This window comes from Rattus norvegicus, chromosome 1 (genome assembly GCF_036323735.1).
Source record: "Rattus norvegicus strain BN/NHsdMcwi chromosome 1, GRCr8, whole genome shotgun sequence".
NCBI classification, from domain to species: Eukaryota; Metazoa; Chordata; class Mammalia; order Rodentia; family Muridae; genus Rattus; species Rattus norvegicus.
In genome coordinates, this window is record NC_086019.1 from 66948518 (window position 1) to 66967976 (window position 19459).

General features: G+C 38.2%; 1 protein-coding gene across 1 annotated transcript in view; it reads right to left on the minus strand.

Moving 5' to 3' along the window:
- The window catches only part of Lnpep (leucyl and cystinyl aminopeptidase), a 95899-nt gene that overhangs the window by 16806 nt on the left and 59634 nt on the right, over window positions 1–19459 (minus strand). Inside the window, exons 10-15 of the mRNA NM_001113403.3 lie at window positions 17541–17701; window positions 17248–17336; window positions 9288–9471; window positions 7982–8138; window positions 1703–1887; window positions 56–217 (exon numbers count right to left, since the gene is read on the minus strand). Of these exons, the coding sequence (NP_001106874.1) occupies window positions 56–217; window positions 1703–1887; window positions 7982–8138; window positions 9288–9471; window positions 17248–17336; window positions 17541–17701 (938 nt within the window). The remainder of the gene's footprint in view (window positions 1–55; window positions 218–1702; window positions 1888–7981; window positions 8139–9287; window positions 9472–17247; window positions 17337–17540; window positions 17702–19459) is intronic.

The following is a 19459-nucleotide window of genomic DNA, read 5'->3' on the forward strand; positions in this document are numbered from 1 at the left end:
AAAGAGCCTTTATCTTTTGGTTTCTTTCTACCATGCTCTTTGAGTGGTTCCATACCAGTAAAGTTTATGTGCATCCGCTGAGCTGGCCAGGGCTTCAAGTATTTTATCCTTCTCTGCTTCAGAGCCCATGGAGGAGTACATGCTAAAGAGGAACAACCAGCCTTTCTCGGTTCTTGCTCCAACTTTGAACACAGTGGTCATGACGTCAGTCGGCAGGCTAGAAGAGAGGTAGTGAAGCATGAGAACAAGGACAAATGCTAACAACTACAAAGGCGAGGAGCTGACCTGTTCAGATCAAAAAATTGTAAATCGTCATATGATCTAGAGTTAATTCAATGATGCTACTTTCCTATAGCTATGACTGGGGAGGAATAGAGGAAGGGATGAGAGACACACTCCGTTCTCTGTAGGAGATTACGGGCTATCCCAAAGTACACAGAGTAAGTATATGAATTATATAACACAATGTGCTAAGGCTCATGGAATAAATCAATAAATGTTTATTTGGGAGGCAGGGTGTAAGAAGGGGATGAAACATGGACAACTGCCTTTATTAAGGTCTCAGAGCTAGGAAAGATTTCAGACCATTATTAAAATTTCCATCTCAACTTTCCAAATGATATTTTAATCATTGCTCCAATATTCTCAATAAGGAGTCTGGAAAGAATAAATTACATTCAAGAGCATTTCTCCCAACTGCACACTTCACCAGTATTTCATATCTAAATTATAGGAGATCTCTCTCACCCTCTAAGAAATATCTCGTATAAGAAGGTCAAAAAATTGGGGTCACGGAGATAGCTTCACCATTTAAAGTACTTGCCACACAAGCATGTGGACCAGACCTCAGCAACTACGCAGCCCCATGTGTACAGGAGAGTTGAGTACTTGTGATGCGGGGCTGGCGGGATGAAGATAGATGGAGAGAGCTCAGTGGTAGAGCACTTGCCCATATGGGATCCTGAGTTAGATCCTCAGCACCACAGGCGAAAAGAGTTTTAAATACAAACAACGGAAGCAGAAGGCTAGGCCAAGATGAATGTGCTTGCCTTAATGTCAGCACTCGGGAGGCAGAAATAGGCCTAGCCAGGCTACACGCTTAGACCCCTTCTCCAAACCAAACCCACCAAGCAAAACCAGAAAACATGTGTTGGTAAGGATGTAAAAACAAAACAAAACAAAACAAAAAAACCGGAATGTTTCTCTGTTGGTGGAAACAAAGTCACACAATTACTATAGGAACCACATTATCATGAAAGTTCCTTAAAAATTGAAAATGGGATGCTAGGGAAAATAGTTCAGTCATAAAGTGCTTGCCAAGCAAGCATGAGTACTTGAGTCTGATCTCCAGAACCCACATAATAAAGTCAAGGAGGTGGTATGTATTTCAAACACCACCAGGAGACAGAAACAGGCAGATCCCAGTGGGGTCTCTAGCCAGTCCACTCTTAAAACAAAACAAATACTAAATTCTCTATAATCCAGCAATAATAATTTCAGATACATACCAAAAGAATTTAAATCAGATCAACAAGAGCTAAAAAATTATATGCTTAAATTCATGGCAGTAATATTTACAATGGCCAAGAAGTAGAAACAATTCAAAGGTCATGAAGAAATGTATTAAATAGGGTAAGTGTATACAGCGGGGCACCATTCATTCTTTAGGAAGCAATAGGATTCAAGTAGATAGACATTTCACCTCTGAGTTCCATTTGATGCCATCCAACCATCAAACAGCTTTGTGGCCATAGTGGTACAGTTCTCTAGGCTGTGGGCGCAGGCAAATTCCAGCAAGGCTGACCGAAGCTCTCGCATGGATGGTGTGCCTTCATCTGTCCATGTCTGCTGCTGGATTTGGTTCTGGAGCAATTTATGTACTCTGGTCTACAGGCATAAAATATGATTGATTTAAATGGCACTGATAATAATTTAATCAACCAGGAAATCAGGACAACTATATATCTTTTCTCCAACATTTACCCACTAAGGAAAAAAGACTTACATATTACTTACTAAATGATAACTGATACATAAAGCCCAAATTTAGCTGGAACGAGATTATCCAATAATAAAGCTATAAGAAGGACTTAGAATGATACAACTAAACTCAGAAGGAGTACACCTGTACCCCTATCCCCCACCATCCCCTGAATTTAACTATTATAACTCAGGCTGGTCTTGAATATACAATTCTCTTGCTGTGATTATAGGCACATGTCATCATCTCTTGCTAAAATATACTTCTTTACCAATGATTTAATGTTTTAAATGTTCCACATCCATTATTAAAAGTATATCAAACATACCAGCTAATTCTAGGTCATTAGCAAATTAACCTAACAAAATTAAAAAGAAGTGGAATCTGCAGGGAATAGTATAGTTTACTTATTCCCATTTTTTAATGCAAAAAATTCAAAGCTACATAAAAATGCAAAAATAGATGTATAGTACACATACATTATTTACCTAGATTTATCAGTTTCTAATTCTTCATTTTTATACATGATATATATACATATGTGTATATGTATATATATATATATATACACATACACACTTTCTTATTTTAGATAAATTGTTTATAAATTATAGGTATCATGAAATTTCATTTATATATTTCTAGTCTGTATATGATCAAAATAGCCTGTTATACTCCAGAAAATGGGAAATTATTCAATATTATCACCTGCTGTTCTAACCAATTCATTGTTATAGTTACTTCTGAATGAAAGGACATTGTGAAAAAAATATATATATAATAGAATCAGCAACCCCCTTCTCATCTTTTCCTCTGAAGAAACATAAAAGTTATTCACAGTATGTGGAAATCCTTCTGTTACAAGTTATTATGCACCAGGGAGGGAGAGTATACACAAAATTTAACAATACTGTAAGAAATATGCACTTAGGAAATCCCAATGGGAAAAAATTCTGATATAAAGTGCTATTTTTTTTTCTGTAAGGAATATCTTCAAGCTATTCACAAGAAGGGTCAAATTAAAAACCAAAAACCAAAAACCCTACAGGTGTGCCTTCTGCAGGACCTTAGCACCAGCAAGTTTCTCCTCACCAGTTATTTTTTGATTATCACCCATGCTAACTATTTTTATGTCAACTTGACAAAAGCTATAGTCATCTGAAAGGAGGGACCTCAAAGGAGAAACTGTCTTTGTAGGATCTGATTGCAGACAGGCTGGTAGGCCACTGTGGTTAGATGACTGATTCTGTGCGCTATAAGAAAACAGGCTGAGCAAGCCATGAGGAGAAAGTCAGTACGCAGCACTCCATAGCCTCTCCTTCCAGGTTCTTGCACTATTTGACTTTCTGATTTTTCTCAACGATGACCTATTACCTGGAAATTTATATGAAAAAAAACTTTTCTCCCCAAGTTGCTTTTGGTTGTGGTGTTTCATCAGTGCAACACAAACCCTAACTAAGACACTACTTTATCCCAATAATAAAGCATCAGAGATGAGTCATGAAAAAAAAAAAAAAAACCCTTTAAACTCCAAACTTCAATTTGAGTTCTTTCAAAGTATTATGTTCTTAAAATCACTGTCTATCCCTAAAGCCAAAAAGAATTAGTGTAAGAAGTTCTCAGAGCTGGTGATAGCACATCGACCTTCCTCTGTTTAAAGGCAATAAAATAAAGACTAGACGCATTGTTGAATGTGTGAGGTGGGGGGCTTGAGAGCTACAGGGTAAATGCGGAATCAAAACATACACGCCATGCTAGCTGTCATCTGCAGGACTTTCCCAGGGCTCACTTGTCTGTGTTGGTACCTGCTATCTGCAACTGACTGACCCACTGAATATCAAGATAGCACTATTCCTGATTGCAGAAACAGACCCTAGGCCTGATGTTTTTGTCCCAAATAAATGGAGAGTAAAAGAAAAAATTAAAGGTACTTATTATCAAAAACAAAGAAAAAATGTATGGGAAAGTTACAGCTTGCAGTCTGCGGTGGTTTGCCCTGTGTTTTGATGCTACTTCCACGGCCCCAAGGACGGCCGCCTAGTCACGAACTCAGGACCAGGTGACTTCACCAGAACCACCTCCCCATTGAATTTGTAAAGCACAGGTGAGGGGCAGGTACAGGATAGAAGGAGGCCTGTCATTGGAGGAGAAGGAAGGATGGGCGGGAGAGAAGTTTGAAGGAAGAGGAGAGGACTAGAACAGAGAGACAGGAGACGGAGAGAGGGGAGAAGCCATGGCAGGTGATGTTAAGATTCTGCTCCGTGTATTTACAGGTTGTTATTAATGTTCTCAAGGGATGGATGGTACCGGGCTTTGTATGTTTAAGTGGGCAATTATATCTTACCAATTGGGTCAAAGGTTATTGTGTTGTGTGTTCTTTTATGTGAGGGTTTGAGTGTAGGAAAGTGCACGGCTGGGGTGTGTTTCTGCCAAGATATGTAGCAGATATCTTGGGGCACCAAGGTGTAGACCCAGTGGGATAAAAGACCAACATTACCGTTTTATTTTTATATTTTTACAACAACAGCAGTCCTATTTTCAAAGGTTTCAGTGGACAGTCACAGCAACACCAGTGGGAATGGCACTGTGACACTGGAGCGAAGAAAGCCTGACACTTGAAGACGCTTAGACTAAGCTCTGAGCGCTCACATCCTTCAATCAGAGGGCACTGTTTTGCGAGTCTCCTTACACCAAATGATTAAGAGAGAATCTCAAAATATGTGAAGCATATTTGAAAGTATGATAAATATTTTACAAAGAAAATTCTATTTTCCTAAAAATCCTGCTGTTTTAAATGTGACCATTTTATTAAATAAATGGTTCAGGTTTTGTCTTCAATATTATTTATATTAATAAGAGCATAGAAGGTGCCTCAAGTTGTCGTTTCCTCTTATAAAGTAAAATGAAATATACTTTTCTTTTCTTTTTTTTTCCCAGAGCTGGGGACCAAACCCAGGGCCTTGTGCTTTCTAGGCAAGTGCTCTACCACTGAGCTAAATCCCCAACCCATGAAATTTACTTTTCATACAGTTTCTAACAACCTTTTTTGAAGTTAAGGCAATTAAACAACTATCACTAACTTCATACAGAATGGCAAGAAGAGAAAGAGCATAAAGCAATACGCCATATAAGCTACCGACACTGTAATAGCAATAGAATGCGGCAAGAGTAACAAACCTTCTTTACAAATAAAACAGGAAAAGATCCTGACACTGTGCAATAGATTGTTTTGATTTACTGCTTTAATTTTACACCAAAACACTCAGGAAAGTTCTTTCCTAAGTTAACAAAGTTTTTTAAAAGAGAACTGTCAGTTTTATTGTAAAGGTTTATCCCACCAATGTTTCATGTGTAAGAGAATGACAGATTCGTAAGTTATAAAACAGGAATATGGCTGAAACCAGATACTAACTTCAGATGTGAACAATTTAACACAATTCAAATATACCTCCAGACCATACCCACTAAACCATAGCATATTTCACAAAACGATGTACACATCATGCATAGTTTTCATAACAAAACGAATGTGCTTTGGTGAGAATGATAAAAATATTAATCAAGCAACAATATTAAATACCAATACACTTGAATATTGGATTCAAAGGCTTGGAAATGCCTGCCATTCCACTTCCTAAGCGGTTTCACAGTTTGATAGTTCTGATGCTATTAAAATCCCTTAAGATTAAAACTAGAATTTTAATGTTTTTCTCTTTATGAATTAGTATGTTCCACCCTGCTATGGGGGAAAGCTGCTGTGGAGATGAAATGCGGGGAGCTTGACAGGGCTTATCCCAATGCCGCAAAGGGGAAGGTGCTGGGCTTCAGGGCACGTCGAGACACTGACCCGGGGGTGAGCTGTAAGAAAGCTGAAGTTGGTACTCCCTAACGTCTGGGATCTAGTTGCAGCTCGAAAACCACACAGAGAAGCCGGGGACAGAAAAGTTGGCAAGGAAGTGTCAGGGGTCCACAGGCCAGCAACAAGACTGCTATGGGTGCTCCCAAATTCCTGGACATTCAGGCACCACTGAGTTGTGAGGAGTTGACAAGCCAGGTCCGGGGGGAATGAGCTTTGCTCATCAGTGAAGGTCCTTAGCTTGGCTCTGGTTGTGGCTGGGAGTGCAGAGAAGCCTTCTATGGGAGAATTAAGCAGTGGTTCTGTAGGCAAAGGCCTGCTCCATGCTTCCCATGGCAGGTCTGGATGAAAGAGACAGTCCTTGCTTCCAGACGGTTTATTGGTTGTTCATGTTTATTGGTTGTTCATGGTCGAAAATGGATACACACTTCTTGGGAGGGAAGGAATGTCCGGGAAAGGGAGCTTATTGGTTAAACCCTCGGGGCCTTTAGATACCTCATTAGCATTCATGTGGGAAGTGTGGCACATCTTCCAAGTCAGGAATTTGACAGGGAGCAGGGAGACACCTACCTTCTCAGGTGTGCAACCACTGAGATTCTGGAGCCTCAACTCGCTCTACCCACCAAGATTCTTGGCATGATTTACCATTCCACAGCCAAATTGGCATTTAACAACAACAAAAAAAAGTGTAAGGAGTTGTAGACTGAAGGGTCCAAGTCTTAGAAATAGACCTAAGCCCCCCACTCTTGACCTTACTCACCAATCCCTTGACTCTTACGCTACAGCACGTCCCAAACAAAGACCTGAAAGCACAGAGGATGAGGACACAGCAGGAGATGGGGACCTGAATACCAACAGGAAAATATTCCAAAGACAGGACTTGTGATTTAACAAAGGGACAGCTTGAGATGATTATCAAGTGCTTTCTAAGACTAATCTTAACTAGAACAGAGAGAGGCACATGGAAGAAGGGCTTTTGCTACCGTGAAACTAACTAGCTAGACAGCTTCAGAATGGGCAGATGTTCTGCCTCCCTTTAGGGTATTTTTAAAGCCCTTCAAATCAGTGTCCTTCAAGAGTGATGAAAATGAGTCATGTGTACTAGTCTTGTCTGCTACTATTAATATTATGCTGAATAGTGTACTTCCCCCCAATTCATATAACCTTAATTGGGCACTGTCTCTGTAATACAGGGTTACTATGAGCTCTAATCTAAGGGTTGGTATATCTATAACAATTGACAAATTTGGGCACGGAAACACAGAACGTATAGTGCCTTGTCAACAGAGATAGGACAGAAGCAACATGAATTAAGGAACAAATGCCAAGGCTTGCTAGCATTCACTTGAAGGTAAGGCAAACGCAAGCAGCAGATTACTCTTTACAAGATACTCTACCCTGACGACACCTTGACTTTAGCCTTCTAGACTACAGGGGCATAATAAATAAGTCTCTGGTATTTTTGTACAACAAGTTTGTAGTAATCCATTAAGGCAATCCTAGGTAACTAATACATTACCTTAATTTTTGTTGAAGTGTCAAAAGTAATGGCTGTTAAGATTAAGTCTTAAAAGAAGTGAGGTCTAATACTCAGACTCCTTGAGAGCTCACAGTCACTGCTACCTATCAGCACTGCTACCCATGGAGAGTAGTCAGCAACAACTACTAAGCAGGATATTTTCAGTGCCAACAGGCTACATTTTATAATGACCACTGGCAAATTAATAGGATCTCTTTTTTTAAATGATTCTTTAAAAACAAGAGGGTTCCCAGGGACATTTTATTTTTTGATATTTGATACAGCAGTCAAGTGTCTGTATTTTGGTTCTTTTTTTTTTTTCGGAGCTGGGGACCGAACCCAGGGCCTTGCGCTTCCTAGGTAAGCGCTCTACCACTGAGCTAAATCCCCAGCCCCTAAGTGTCTGTATTTTGATATTGAAAGTACTATTTCATATAAAATTTCAACAACTTTTCAAGATAAATAATGGCATTTTGATCCAGAATAGATATTTTACAACCAGCAAAATAAAGAAATTGGAATTTAAATGCTTTTTTAAAGAAAGGAATGTTAAAAGCTGAATAGAATTATGAATAACAGTATTAAATATAGGTCCTATGAGAAACTGAAGAAAAGGAAAACTTACCACTAATCTTGAGGACAGGTCCATGTGTCCCAGTTTTTCCAGGAGATTATAGATGAGGTCAGTCTGGAACAGGGCTTCAGTGATAGGTGCAGTGTGGGTCTCATTTCTAAGGTAGTCAATCAAATCGAATGCCATCTGAAGAGGCACTTTGCCAAGGCTATAGAATAAATGAATATAAAGTATAAACACACATAACCACATGGAGAAAACGTTATAGTGAGTAGTGAGTTCTGCAGACAAGAAACCTAGGTTTGCAGTAGCACCAAACATAGTTAGACTTAAGTAAATATACTTCAGTGGCTCACAGGTAAAGGTGCATTTCAATGGAAAGATACACAATAGCTCATTTTTGGATCCAGAAGTCATCTATTATTTGGCACTGACTAAGTAAAAGCATTACACTGTCTTAGAAGAGAGGACTGCTATTAATTTTATTTATTAATTACTTTCTACCTACCACAAGATTGGGGGTAGTATACACCCTATCTAAATTACTGTCTGATTTGGAATACCTGAATCAGAAAACAGACTAATCTTCTTTCTTGTTGTAAACTCAGTTTGCCAAACTGTAAACTCAATTTATTTGTAAACTCTATTGAATTTACCGTGAATACCTTTTATAAACTAAGCAGTTAGGCTGGGTAGGGTGTTACAGGCTTTTAATCCCAACACCAAAGAGGAAGAAAGGTAGATCAATGAATATAAAGCCAGTCTGATGCAGGTCTAGGCCAGCCAAGGCTACACAGTGACACCTGGTCTCAAACAAATGAACTGACTGACTGACTGACTGACTGACTGACTGACTGACTGACTGACTAGCTAACTAACTAACTAACTAACTAACTAACTAACTAACTAACTAGGCAGTTTGTAAAAGTCATAGCAGTAATGGTTGAAAGGACATAACAAGTCAAAATTTAGAAAGTAATAAAGGAGGCTCTGGTCACTAGAGATGCTATTCAACCAATAGGTTAGCACCAAGCTTTGGACAGAAGTCAATTGCTTCATGAAGAGCATTATTTCATAAAATAATATGAACCTTGAATTCTTACAAAATTTTTACTGAACATAATATGTATCCTACTTGTGTGTATCTATTCTTGAACTAGTAGTAGATCCTGTTTTATGGTATCTATACAATGTGAATATAGCTGATGTTTCTAACACATTATAAAATCTCTGAAAGCAATGAACATGCTTATCATTTTCCAAATCTTCTAAAACTCTATCTGTGAATATGTACTTGTTCTTTATGCAACAACATTTAAAAACATGACAATAACAGTGTAAAATAAGCATACTCTACCCTGCAAGTTCAAAGATGTTATTGATCAGGTTGGCTCGGTCTTTGTCACTCAGAACATAGGGATTTCTTTTTAACTGGTTGATTAGAGCTGCCCAGCCATCATGAGCATAGTGAACAATGTAGTAGCCCGTCATGTTTGTATTGACTTTGACCCATTGTACTTGTTCTGTAAGATTGATGACATCTAAAAGAGAGAAAAAATTAAAACACCAAGAGAAAAGATAATAGAAGGCTTTGGTTTTTTCAAAGTTAACATGGTATGTTTTCACATGATTCTTTTAAGAAACTAAATACCTATGTGCTGATACAGTAAGTTTTACATTAATGAAGGTTGCTACTCATTCATGTAAACATTATTCATCATACATTGTTAGCTACAGGATTAGGAACTGGAGAACAAATGACAAAGAAGACAAAGGGACCTGTTTTTATGGTCTAATAAAAGCACCTAGATACACTATCCCATAAGTGTCACTGGTGGAAAAAGAAAACCCAACATCCATGGAAGGGTATAGAAATATTTCGCTCTGAGGGGCAGTCTGAGAGGCTTTGTGAAAGAAGAAATGTCTAAGATGTCATTCTGTTAAGTCACTTCAGAATACACAAGCCTTAAGAAATTATTCATGGGATGTTGTGCAGAGTGGAACAGCAGCTAAAATAGCACTATGCAAAGCATGTCTCATCTCAACCTTTGTCTTTTGTTATACTAGTAAAGAAAAAAATCTTGCCAGATCATGACAAACACAGAGGTGAATGCTTGAAGCCAACCACTGAACTGAGAGTAGGGTCCCCACTGGAGGAGTTAGAGAAAGGACTGAAGAAGCTGAAGGGGTTTGCAACCCCCTAACAACAATACCGACCAATCAACCAGAGCTCCCAGGGACTAAACCATCATCCAAAGAGTATACACATGGACAGACCCATGGCTCCAGTTGCATATGTAGCAGAGGATGGCCTTGCTGGGCACTAATGGGAGGAGAAGCCCTTGGACCTGCCAAGGCTCGAACCCCCAGTGTAGGCAAATGTCAGGATGGGGAGGTGGGAAGGGGTGGTTGGTTGGGTGGGAGAACACCCTCACAGAAGAAGGGGGAAGGGGAATAGGATAGGGGGTTTATGGACAGGAAACCAGGAAAGGGGATAACATTTGAAATGTAAATAAAAAATATCCAATAAAAAGAAAGAAAAAATTATTTAGAAAATAATTCAAAGCTATCAGAATGAACATTAGAAAAAGCTTAAGGTTTTGTTAAGGACAAGATAAATGAGTTAAAATAACGGAATAGTGGAATGTAGTATTTTAGTACACACATGTTTGTATGTATGTATGTACGTATATATGTATACACACATACATACATTCCTACTTGTGTGTGTATGTTTGTGTTAAGAGAATTGTTAAAAATGCCTATGGATTTCAGGAGGGGAGAGAATGTACAAACAAGGAACTGACTATAAAATATGCTGATGAATTTTCAACATGCTTAAAATTACGAACAATTACCAAATACTAAAATTACTAAAAACATGTTGACAGGGCTGTAGGTGGCACAGGAAGGTCACACTTGGGAGGACCTGAGGTGGATCTTTGCTAAAACAAGCACAAGCCCTATGTACTGATTCTTCATTATTAACCTCTCAGTCAATACAGTGAGGTACCTAGCAGGAGACTGCAGATGCTTACCAAATAAATCAATAAAGAATGATTAAGATCATAACAAGTAATTTCAAACCACATTAAAAGCTGAATTATATATTATCTTCTGATCTTAAATTAAAACTATAATTCTTAAATTATATTTAAAAAACTTCATCTAAACCCAGTGATACTGTAGTATCGTTTACTTTCATGCTTTTGCTATACTTGTTTGAATTAATGTAGATTTCCTACAGCTGTCCTACATGTGTTGATGTTCATTCTTCGTTTCCACCTTTAACTACCCCACCCCATCACTTCCATTGTCTTCAATGCCCAAATAGCCAACTTTTCATTTCAGGACTTGCTCCACAATCTCCTGTTTTGAAACATTCAAATTTTTTCTTTATTATAATACTTGTACAGTGAATTATTTTCATATAATTGCTTCAGAAACATATTCTAAAATGAAAGATATTAGTACTTGAAATTTTACTTAAAGTTTGCCAAGTTCAAAAGCATAAATTATTAGAATTTATTTGATTCCTTTTATTACTCTAATTTTGCTGATATTGTGGACATTCTAAAGATGGACATGCTTCTAATTATGTCTTAATAGAACTATCAGTCCTTTTCATTAAAAGATTCAATATTTCTTTTTTATTCTTGACATAGTAAGAGATGGGAAGGATCAACTAGATGAAATAAATTCATATTACTCTTTCTTTCAGAGTAATGTATAGTTCTGGGGAGTATTTGTGAAGGAAAAAGTCATGGTTCTAGGTTATGGACATTGTAAACAAGCTTCTAACCAATGAGAATAATTATATCACTAGCTAATCCAAAAAGTACCACCATTTTCCATTTGAGTTAGCAAGCACAATCTTGTGCGGTGCTTTTAAAGATAAAGCCCAGGGAAGAGGTATTACACAGCCCCCTCTCCACTGACCTAAAAAGGAATGGGAAGTATGGCCACCGTCTCAGTGGACAGGGTCAGGAGATGTAGGATAATGAATATTTTCACTGATGAGCACGGACTATCCTGCAAACCTGGCCAACTCCAGATGGTAGAGAGAAGAAATACAGCATGGAGTATATGTCAAATTATGACCGCTATCAAGTTGTCAGAACATTAGCAACATAGCCAATGAGATAGGAGACATCATTTAAAGGATAGTATGAACTAGGATGCAGAATGCTAAAACCATAAGTATCAAAAATAATCACTTTATACAAAGGACGAAACTGGTTGCTATCTCAAATGTAGGTGAGACTAGTTTTTAAAGTTTTTACTTTATTATAATCATGAACAGATTAACCGTTAGGTTTCATAGTCTATTCAATAGTAAAATGAAGAGTGAGCAATTTAATTTTAAATGGCAAAAATCCAGACAAAGTAATCTAATTGTGATTTTAAAAACCATTTGTCAATAAGCTATGAAAACCAACTACTATTTTATGAAGAAACATTGAAGTCCTCAAACAAACAAATAAAAATACACATTCTTACTATAAAATTAGGAAATATGACATCCGGGGGTTACCATCCCACAGTGTAGCTACAGCCTTACAAAAGCCCTTCCTTCTTTGAATCACTTCCTTTCCTCATCTTATTAGGTAGGAACAAAGATAACAGCACGTGAAAGTATGTCAGTAAATCACCTCCCTTCTTTTTCTTTCTAATTGCTTTTCCTTCCCATGATACATCTTTTAGTTTCATAGAAATATTTCTGGGATGTAGACATACTTTTTCAGAAATATATCATCTCTGGTTAATATTAAATATCTCCTAGTTAAATATTTTGGGTTCAAAAACATATAAAATATAGATAACAGAAAGGTAAGACAGACAAAGTAAAAATTTTTAGCATAACCCAAAATATAACTCCCTTTAGCTTGCTATTATGTGCAACAATTATTCAAAAACAATGTGTATGGGGAAAGGTGGCAAAGATGTTAACTGGGCTTAAGTAGTACACATGACTGAACTAGTAAATTAAGCTCAGAGCCCTGCTGTAAACCTAAGAAACCAGAGGATCTTACAGTGCCACAATTAAAGTCATCTTCTCTAAAAAAAAAAAAATTGCAGCTAATTTGAGAGTAACTATTATTGGGGTATCAGGGGCCAAGAAGACTCAAGTGTCTTGAGGGTCAAGCCTTTTTCTATAAGAGCAGTGTTTTTGGTGTATACTCTTAAAATCTGAACTGGCAGAAATTAAAGTAGCAACAGCCAGAGGGGAACTATGTTATTAGTGACAATTATATCAAGTTGGGCCAATTACAGTTGCAGATTCAACAATTATATTCCTTTTTGTATATTCCTTTTTACTATGAGTTTTACCAAAGAGGAAAAATAAGACATTTGGCTTTAAATGTTCTTTCTTGAAAAGTTTTTATAGTCAACATTATAATTAAGTGACTTCATTTATTCAGTCAATAATTACTTATGCATCTACTACATGCTAAGTTCACTAATGCGATTTATAAATCACAATATTTACCCTCAAGGGGAGATAGATACAAGGAGAGAGATACAAGTAGACAGTATTTACAGAATATTCTGAAAGTAAAACTGTTATTTGAAACTAAAAAGTAGAAATCTACCTTTTGGGGGGATGCAGAGACTCTGTGGAGCAAGCCATGGCTTAGCTAAGGGCAGAGGAATGAACAGAAGGAAGTCAAGGGAATGGGAAGTCAGGGTCTTCAAGGAGAGATCACAGCACACAGAAGAGTTCAGACACAAACATGGCCTCTTTGAGGTGCTGGAAATTTTTCTGTGCAGCAAAATCAGGTAAGAAAGATGTGGAGGGAAGCAGAAAAAGAAAAGAGTAGGAGAGGATCATAGAGAAGCAAGAGAGGGGAAGAAAGAGAAGGCTAGAGATGAGGATGGTGAGGAGGACAACGACGAGGACGAGGAGGAGGAGGAGAAGCAGGAGGAGGAGAAGCTAGCAAAGGGAGTAGGAGGAGGAAAGAGGGAGAGAAGAGAAGTAGATATGGAAGGAAAGGAAGAGAAGGAAAGCAGGAGAAAGTGACAGGGGAAGACTGAAGAAGAGAGGGGGAGAAAACCAGGGAAACAGCAGGGAAAGGGAGGAAGGCAGGCTATGGGTCATGAATATATGTCTACATTCATGTTGAAAGCTTAGTCCCAAGCTAGAGGATCTAATCATTGGGAAGGAACTGCTTATGTCACCGAGTGATTGGTAGAGAATGGGCACTTAGGAGGTAGGGTTTGGAGGAAGGTTACTACTTTGGGCTGCCTCCATAAAGTTATAACCTACCAATGTTTTTCTTCTCTCCCCCCAGATGCCAGGAACAGAAACCTGTCAAACTGTGAACTAAAATAAACATTTCTCCCCTTTAAGTAATTTTGTTATAGAAACTAAGACTTGACTGTTGTAAGGAGGAAATTTGGAGCTATTTTATAAAACAAGAATCTCAAATCACAGTTTACCACACGCACATATATACAGAGTTTTTTAAAGAGCTGACAGAAGTAGTTTTCTTATTGCCTATTTCTAATACCAACAAAAATTTAAAGACTATTTTGAAGTTTGCAAATTTTCTTTTTTGGCTCCTTTTAAATGCTGCACTGCATCTAGACTATACTGCTGTATGCCTGGAGGGGAAGTTGATTCTTCTCGGGTCAGAGCACTGCTTTAGGAATTCCTAATGTGTAGAGGTCTGTTTCACCAGGGAAGGCAACACTTTTTCACACAGTAATCAAAGAGATGGTGGGATTACGTTTTGCTTCCAAGGCTATACACAGTGAGACTGTAGTGGGCCCTGTGCTCTGCTGTAGGGTGTGGTAAAGCTGCAAAGAGATGACACATTCATGGCTGCTGGCTGTTTCCATCTTTACTTTACCAGAGCAACTTAGTGTCAAGTACCAGACCACAAACTCAACAGTCTACAAGTTTGAGATTTAAAGAAAAAATCATACAAATAGGAAAAAAATTCTTATCATCTAATGTTTTTATTAGAGAATAATTTAATAAAGACAGCTGATGAATCATGGGTATATAACAATGAAGGACTATGTCAATTATCATATATTTTTAAAAGGCAAGATATGGAAATCATATGTACATAATGATCTCAAATAGAAATTGTAAAATGATAGGCAAGTGCTAGTGAGCTTATGACAGCATGAGAAGACTATGTACATGCTTATGTAATGTGGACACACTGTGCTTTGTTATGTATTCCTAATGTCTAACATGATCTTAACACACGCCAGACATATTTTAGGTGCTTCATATAAATAAACTCTAAGAATCCTTATCACACCACTATTTTAGAGTAGGCTCAGGAAGGCCAAACACCTCATCTAAATCTAGTTAAACGGAAACGGGAGAGCCATGCTGTGAATCAGACAGACAACTGGGCTTTAGTCACCCATTAAAATGTAGATTTGAAAACAGATCCAAAGCTAAGCAAGAGCTTCCCCTTTTCCATAAATCGAAAGTATTCACTGCTGATTCTCACATAATCCAAGGCCTAATGATCTTGGGGATGAAAATCAAAAGGGCATACCTGTAGGTACACAGATGTACTTTACAAATGGTTAGAAATTACACTTCAATAGATTTTTTATGGACTCCTTATGGTTAAACATATACGACCAACTACCAATTTTCTGAAAAGCTTGGGGCTAGAAGTGTTTCAAATCTGGAACATTGTAGATTTTCTACCATTTGTACAGATTTTACTACTAGAACATTCATAATCTAAAAGTCTGAAACCTAAAATGATCTAAAACTCTGAACTAGTCTGACTGCTCCATGAGGCTCATGCAGGGATACTTGGCCGGTGTCACTGTGCCGGTGTCACTGTGCCGGTGTCACTGTGCCAGTGTCCCTGTGCCGGTGTCACTGTCATGATCTATTCTCCCCTTGGTATCATAGTCCCTTGGCCCGTTTTTCATTACCAAAGAATGTACATGTACAAGATATGTTGTAATAAGCATTTACTGTAAATTTAGGTCATGAATCAACCTTTATTATGCATATAAATAATCTATAAAATGCTTGTTAAAATGCACTGGCTCCAAGCCAGACCTTGAAAGTAGATAATAACATTTTAAGCAACTGCTTACTTCTTTTACTTATTTTAAAACATAAAATCTTTATCTAGAACCTAAAAATAAAACATTGCCAAAATATTCTTTAAAATTTCTTTAACCATATGACTCCACCAGAAATTTCTCTCCATTTAATTTGTAAAATACAGGTGAGGACAGGTACAGGATAGAAGGAGGCCTGTCATTGGAGGAGAAGGCAGGAGAAAAATTTGAAAGAGGAGGAGGAGACTGGAACGGAAAGAGGGAGAGACAGAGGGGAGAGAGGGGAGCCGGCAGAAAACATGGAAGCTGACGTCAAGATCCACTCTGTATTACAGGTTGTTCTTAATGTGCTTAAGGGATGGATGGTGCTGGCTCTGTATGTTTAGGGGGCAATTCTATGTTATCAATTGGAAAAAATTCTTTAACCTGTTTTTAAATTTAAATGTATTACTATTATTTTACTTATTCACTTTACTAACCTTCTTTTTTTTTTTTTTTTTATTAACTTGAGTATTTCTTATTTACATTTCGAGTGTTATTCCCTTTCCCGGTTTCCGGGCAAACATCCCCCTCCCCCCTCCCCTTCCTTATGGGTGTTCCCCTCTCCATCCTCCCCCCATTGTCGCCCTCCCCTCAACAGTCTAGTTCACTGGGGGTTCAGTCTTAGCAGGACCCAGGGCTTCCCCTTTCACTGGTGCTCTTACTAGAATATTCATTGCTACCTATGAGGTCAGAGTCCAGGGTCAGTCCATGTATAGTCTTTAGGTAGTGGCTTAGTCCCTGGAAGCTCTGGTTGCTTGGCATTGTTGTTCATATGGGGTATCGAGCCCCTTCAAGCTCTTCCAGTTTTCTCTGATTCCTTCAACGGGGGTCCTATTCTCAGTTCAGGGGTTTGCTGCTGGCATTCGCCTCTGTATTTGCTGTATTCTGGCTGTGTCTCTCAGGAGAGATCTACATCCGGCTCCTGTCGGCCTGCACTTCTTTGCTTCATCCATCTTGTCTAATTGGATGGCTGTATCTGTATGGGCCACATGTGGGGCAGGCTCTGAATGGGTGTTCCTTCAGTCTCTGTTTTAATCTTTGCCTCTCTCTAACCTTATTTCTTACAACTAAAAGCCAACTCTATACATTGGACGATGATTTATGACACTAGATCAGAGAATGTACATACTGGAAAATGCAATCTATTATCTGTCCTATGTTCAAATTTTTAAAATTACATGACTAGTAATTTTTTATCAGAAAGGTATTAACTATAGTCACACCTGATTTCTTGTCCAGTAGTGAAACTGATCGATATTCTGAATAGTTTCTTCCATCAGTGACATAGGATATTGGAATATGCCAAAGGTGGCTGCAGAAGGAAAAGATTGGAGGTTAGCTCTCTTCCTGATATTTAGACATCGTTTCAGACAGTAACTGGAAACTGAAAGCTTCCAAACTCCTTCTAGAGAGGGAAGACCTCATCGGGTTTTACAAGAATGATGGTACAATACGTCTAAAATCCTTACACCTGAAGGTGGAAACAAGACAAGCTGGGAAGAAAAATGGATGATACCTTGTATCTGAATCCTGAATTTCTGGTTGCATGCTTGGAAAAAATCTTTCTTGTTGTAGAAGAAGCTCAGTCCCCTTTCTCTGGACGGTCACTAATGGGAATCCTTTCTGTAGGGTCCAGGTTTTCATCATTTTCTTTACATCTAGAGTTTTGCCTGTGACCTATTAAATCAAGAAGAATTGATTTTGCTTATAGATAAAATTAGTTTAAAAGTCTTAGTCTAATTTGCCTGTACCTTTTCCTCTCTCCTAACTCTAGTCCATGGAGACCACATAGAATTGATACTGAGTTGAGTTCACACTTTTCATCACCCTAAGTACAGAGCTGTTAGAGAAACTAGCTTGGCACATGGGCGGGGCAGGGGGTTCAGGGTGAATGGTACCATGCTGAAAAGCAGCAGGTGTGCTACCAACCCTCGAGTTTAACATCAGAGTTCACAGACGGTGTAAGGGAACTCCTGGGCCCCAGCACTTCCACTTCACAAAGATGCAGTGAGTGAGAGTCTTCTAACTCCGGTCTGAGGAGCAGCAAGTCTACACTCTTCTTCACCCCACTCTGCGTTGTCTTCACTGTCCTTTAAGTGCCCAGTCTGACAGGGTGGGGATGGGGACAACTGGAGGGTGACAGATAATGTCAGCAGGAGCTAAACAGACCTCTGTACCCTTAACTGAGTCTCTTAGAGAACAATTGTAAATTCCTTTTGGTGATCATACATCCTATTTCCCAAAACTATATAAACTTTACCTGCAAAATCTAAAATCTAATGTCACAGGTTATTTAGACCCTCCAAAGCTCACTACCTCCAAGACATCTGGTATCAATTATCAAAAAGTGGTTCGTGACAAATGGTCTTTTTAAAGCGGGAAGGTTATATTTATGATTTAGCCTACTTTTCTGAATTACTCATAGATGTAAATTCAAGACACCAATTCACCATAAAACCTGGACTATTATATCACCAAGGCAAGTTCTACTTCAATCACTATATGTTGCTAAAAGTACAAAACAATCTTCCCCAATTTCATTGAGGTATTAATCTTATCTTTCTCACGGCTCCAAACTATTTATTTCAGGTCCAGGGGCTGGGAAGAAAAGCAAGATACTTTAAGAAGTTAAAAGTAGTAATGTAAAAAAAAGTAACCTAGTGTATAGTTTGATATGGATGTTGAAAACACTGAGAATAACGTTATGAAATAGGTTGGGATGGGACAACAACATTATTTGCAGTGAGGGATTAAGGTAGGCTTATGTTCCAAATATCAAGACATGTGTGATGGGAACCACATAAGTGATGGCTCTCAAATGAAGTACCAACATCTGACTGGAAAAAATACTACAGAAATTAGTGTTAGGAAATAAAAATTATTTTCTTCTCTCAAGCAGAATTCAATAGGATAGTCCTATCTTCTGGGTGAAAAGTTAATACTAGAAAACACTCCCAATCAGAGTGGGCAGTGAGACAGATCCAAAGCAAGGGTTTCTGACCCAGCATCTACAAGACTGAAACATGTGTGATGTTTTACATGTATGTGGTTTTGCTGAAGCAGATGACATGAACTTTTATCAGATTTTCAGCTATATCCGTGACCTTGTAGAGCATGAAGAACCACCAGATCAGAGTAACAAACTTAAAGGCCTACCAGGATTGTGCAGCCAACATATCAACATATGTACATAGGCAAGCTGGGTTCCTATGCTGCACTGAGGAATAACTTCTATCTAATTACACTGCTTGTTAAAAACAGAGTGTAACAAAAATCAAGAAACAAACAACTCAAGGGCAGCATGGAAATCATGGTGATCACCTTGTGATTTATCACTGAGAAGGGATTAGGGCCTTCAAATCAAGAGATTCATAGGGCTCCATATAGAATCATTAATTAAAGATAAAAACTAGAAAACATGCCTAGTTTAAAATA